This window comes from Etheostoma spectabile, chromosome 8, assembly GCF_008692095.1.
Source record: "Etheostoma spectabile isolate EspeVRDwgs_2016 chromosome 8, UIUC_Espe_1.0, whole genome shotgun sequence".
Taxonomy (NCBI): Eukaryota; Metazoa; Chordata; class Actinopteri; order Perciformes; family Percidae; genus Etheostoma; species Etheostoma spectabile.
In genome coordinates this window covers 28,856,159-28,861,244 of record NC_045740.1, presented here as the reverse complement: position 1 = coordinate 28,861,244, position 5,086 = coordinate 28,856,159, and the positions used below count along the sequence as shown (strand labels likewise).

Below are 5,086 nucleotides of genomic sequence, written 5' to 3'. Positions count from 1 at the left end.
AAGGTCTATATAAAAGAGACTTCAGATACAGTATTAGGGGACCACTAAGGTCTATACCAGTGATCATCAACTGGCGGCCCGCGGGCCGAATGCGGCCCGCCAAGCCGATCAATCCGGCCCGCGAATGGATTCCAAAATTGTGAGGATCAAAGAGAAAATATGTAGGCCTATTTCTCACTATGAAAGCAACTAAAGCAGCAGCAACTGAGTCTCTTCTCAGTAATCACCACATTATGACTCATAGGCTAACACCCAAAAATCAAACTACTCTCTCTGATCAGTTAAATTCAAGTAATAATGCCACTTGGTGGGAGTAGGCAGATTCAGTGCGGCGATTTTTCTCTGACGTCTCTGAATGCTCAGGATATGAAATCTTAAAATTTGAATGTTTAGTGTGGTGGTGACGGCCAGATGTATTCTTTTGCAACAGCAACAGTTTCGTTGCAAATTAGGCATACTGGTGAGGCATTCGGAAGGTGGCATGATAAATGGTACTTTTCGTCCAGTATCATTGAAGGACCTGTTTTCAATATCAACTTTGCGTTTATAGCTTTGAGAGTGATTTACCTCTGTTAAGAGAACTTTCCTGTCACTTCCTCTGTGTTTGTTTTCAAGTGTCTGTAAGTAAAATTGACTTAATTGAGTTGAGGCAAAAAAAATTATCACCCCCTGGTGGTGTGCTGTGGTAAGGTGATAGGAACCTGAATCATAAAGGCCTTCAGTTTTGTAATGAAATGGAAAAAGTATTAACAATAAAACATCAATCAAAATGTTATACCAAAATTGATTTTTTATTTAATTTTTATTAAGGGTCCGGCCCCAAGGAGACTGTCTGGTAAAATTCTGGCCCTTGACAAATAGTGATGACCCCTGGTCTACTACAAGAGACTTCAGATACAGTATTAGGGGAATACTAAGTCTATATAAAAGAGACTTCAGTACAGTATTAGGGGACCACTAAGGTCTATATAAAGAGACTTCAGATACAGTATTAGGGGCCACAAGGTCTATATAATAAGAGACTTCAGATACAGTATTAGGGGACCACTAAGGTCATATAAAAGAGACTTAGATACAGTATTAGGGGACCAATTGAGGTAACTATAAAAAGAGACTTCAGATACAGTATTAGGGGACCACTAAGGTCTATATAAAAGCAACCAATGAGCACCATGTCATGGGACCTTTAAACAATTAAGAACACAAAGCATTTACACCAAACTGTTTCTAACCCTGGGGTAAGATGCGAAGCTCCCTTTGAGTACGACCTTTTTTTTCAACTCCGTACAATCAGTGTAAATTAAAGAGAAAATACAGATTCTATCATGTTGAAGAGAGCATTGTCCTCTCTAATATGTATGCATACAGTGTGTGTTTTGAGAAGGTATGCCCGTGCACTTTCATGTCCTAGGTGAGATATTTCTTTTGACTCATTTCTTTTCCCTTTTTCTGACCAGAGCTCTTACCCTGTCTGGGAGGACTTCAGTGCCAAGGCCACAAAACTGCACTCTCAACTCAGGTGAGACGTGGTTCCAATGGATGGTAAAACCTGGAGGAAAGAAAAAAGTTATTGTGCAACATTTACACACTGCTGTATGTAAATGTATGCATGTGTCAATATATTTACAGGACCACGATTCTGGCAGCGGTGGCCTTTTTAGATGCCTTTCAGAAGGTAGCGGATATGGCTACCAACTCTCGAGGTAAGGGGGGGTACTAATACAAGCTCTCACACCGTTCGCGCTGGGTGTCGGTACTCAATACCTTTTTAAGGTATCGACTAAATTAACACAGTGTTAAGTAGTATTGAAACAATTATTATTTAACTCTGATCTGGAAAATAGTATTTCTTTTTCTTGATTTTATGCGATGTGATTGGCCCACTACTGCAGCAGCTCCAGACAGACTGTGGTGTGGTGATAGATGAGCCCAAACAATACTTCGCTGTACAGTTAAATAATAAATATTTTAATAATCGGAACACTTTGAAAACACATTTGTGTGAAATTGATTTGGATAGGAAGGAGTGGTGGTGGTATTTTACACAATGTAATGCATTGATGTACATGAAGAAAAAAAAATGTCTTTATTGGTATCGGTATCAGTTCATGGGTATTAGTATCATCATTTTTTAAACAATACCCAGCCCTTTACACCATGAAGTTAACACTCCAATACAAATGGTGGAAAAAAATGCAGACAAAATGACATTAACCAGCTTTTTTTGAATAATTTGATTAATTGAGTGTTGCACAATGATTGTTTGTGTCACAATTTTCACTCGCTGGTGTAACTCTGCATCATGATCGGGCTATACCCCTGCGATGTTTTGTGTTGTGCAGTTTAACTTTCTTAGGATACAGTATTATCTGCACGTGCTAGGGGTTTCAACATCCATTGAGTGACGCATACACATTTTTCTTTTTAATATTAATCATTCACATCACACATCTTGTACGCCTACTAGCAAACTTGCTGCACAATTATAATCTAAAAAGACTAGTAGTGGACAAGCAGTGTAGCCCCCCCCCCCCCCGATGCAATTCTGCCACTGAGATGGCCAAAGTTATCAATGTTATTCACATGACGATAATTTAGATAATTTATTCCTGTTAATAGGCCAACTTTGTCCTTAAAAAACATTCTTTTTTTCTTCTTCCTTTTCTTAATAAATATTTTTATTGTTTCAGAGAAGGTACAATATACAGTGCAACGTTACAATGTCAATTGTAACAAGACACCCTTCTATTAACCCCGTCCCAAACACAACAAACCCTAATGCTGGAGAAAAAAAAAAAAGTAAATAGATATACAATTTAAAATATTAGACAAAACCACCTTTCTTTTGTTACTCCTGGTAACGCATAATGTAGTCATCTTGCTCTACCATCCCTATGCCCCCAGCAGTTATAAAGAGGGAAGAGTAGTAAGTCCTTCAAAGGAAGCCAGTAAAGGGTCCCAAGTTTTGGAAAGTTTTCTAGACGATTCTCTGAGGGAGAATTTGATTTTTTCTAATGTTCTAAAAAAAAAAACATAACGCGTGTGTAGTCACGTGACTCTGCCCGTACATGCCGTGGTCAGCCGCATGGAAAGCATAACGGAGGATAACTCAAACACTGAGTCCGAGTCAATTGAGCAACTTGTGCCAAAAAAAAAAAAAAAAACCCTGCTGTGTCCATTGTCCGGTGACATTTTGGCTTCAGAAAAGAGGATTTAGAACAACGTGATTAATCATTGTTATCGAGGTAAAATGTGCAATTAATTCGATTGGGTTTATGTCATATCAATGGTTTATTTACATTTAGCATATTATTCAATTGGTTATTTACATTTTAGCATATATTTAAGCAGTTGCCAAATTTTTGTTTTCCATCCTGTACATATTCAATATTTGTTCTTTCATTTTATTCATATTATTATTCATGATATTGTATGTATGATATTTCCTAGTATTTTAATTATATTTATATTCTGGCTTTGTGACTGATTTTGCTGCGAACACCGAATTTCCCCTTTCTTGGGATCAATCAAACATCTCTACTCTATCTATCCTATCTATCTATCTATCTATCTATACTATCATATCATCTATCTCTTCTATCTATCTATCTATCTATCTATCTATCTATCTATCTATCTATCGTGCAGCCCTATCTGAGCTTTTTGTTTCTTCGGTCTTAATGAGGTCTGCTGATCTGCTTTGTCACTCTGCTACTGGCAGCAGACGGGCTGGCCACGGAGGCAGCTGATTAACACAGATTTCTTTGGAGTTGATCATCGAGAGCAGTATGTAGGTCAAAAAAAAGCCTGCAAACCTGGACCGGCGTGCAAAGGCTCCTAACACACACACAGATATTGAATGAGTGACAGCTGGTGGCCGGCCACCTGACCTCGCAGGTCACATGCCAACATGGTTTTGAACAGTTTGCACTCGCACAGGCCGACACACACACTGACCACTTAGTGCTGAAGTGACTAAAGAGGGAATCTCTTCAACAGTGTTCCCACATTCTCACCAGTTTTACTCCTATAGTCCGGTCCAGTAACAGTAGAGTTTATTGCCATAGCGATACTACATCAACCTTAAATGATTCCTGATGGGAGTGCAAGATGAAGCAAGGTAGACTAGGGTCAACCTGCTAGCAGCTGACAGCCCGCTTCAATAAAACAGAGGTATAGACCACGGCAGGGCAGGGCTTCAAAAGAAAAGTGTGTCTGCTGTAAAAGAAGGTAGAACAGCAGAGTGATAGATGGACCGGAGAGAGATGAGAGAAAGAGAAAGAGGGGCAGATTGAGTTTCACAGCTATAGATGCATAAAATCCCTCTTAAGTGTGTCACGCGTACGCCCACTTACTTTTCTGCTCCTCTCCCAGGGACATTAACTTTAGGATTAATGTCATCCTTCTCAGGCCACAGACTGATGCAACGGGGAACACTGTAGGTTGAAGAAAGACTTTGTAACAAGTGAAGAGGAGACATGATTTATGAATTGATGGACCGAAAGTTATTTTTGGCATATCAAAATATTGAACATTTGATGAAGGCAGTGTTGGTTTGTTGGTCAGTCAAACTCCACTTTGGTCCAGACTGAAATATCTCGACAGGTTTTTGATGGATTGCCGTGAGATTTTCAGAATCAGAATCAGAAATACTTTATTGATCCCCGAAGGGAAACTCTGTGTTACAGTTGCTCAGATATTATAAATAAAGAAATATAAGGAGTATGGATATTTACAGTTAAAGGAATATTATGATACAGTATTTACATAAATAACATAATTAAGGTGTTGCAATGGTGAAAAGTAATAATAATAATAATAATAATAATAATAATAATAGTAGCAGTTGACAATTAATCCTAAAAACTTTCTTTAATGTGCGGCTGTGACTCAGTGGTAGAGCGGCTGCCTGCCAATTGGGAGGTTGGTGATTCAATCCCTGGCCCTGCAGTCCCATATCAAAGTGTCCTTGGGCAAGACACTGAACTCTGAGTTGCCCCCGACACTCATTGGAGTGTAAATGTGTGTGAGGGTTCATCTGATGAGCAGGTGGCATCTTGTACTATGTAAAAGCGCTTTGAGTAGT

At 39.0% G+C, this 5,086-nt stretch overlaps 1 protein-coding gene across 5 annotated transcripts in view; it reads left to right on the top strand.

Moving 5' to 3' along the window:
* Positions 1-5,086, top strand: part of mtss1la (MTSS I-BAR domain containing 2a) — a 32,713-nt gene that overhangs the window by 3,895 nt on the left and 23,732 nt on the right. For all 5 annotated transcript variants that reach the window (XM_032523828.1, XM_032523826.1, XM_032523829.1 and 2 more), the window contains exons 2-3: positions 1,458-1,519; positions 1,630-1,703. In XM_032523828.1, the coding sequence (XP_032379719.1) occupies positions 1,458-1,519; positions 1,630-1,703 (136 nt within the window). The remainder of the gene's footprint in view (positions 1-1,457; positions 1,520-1,629; positions 1,704-5,086) is intronic.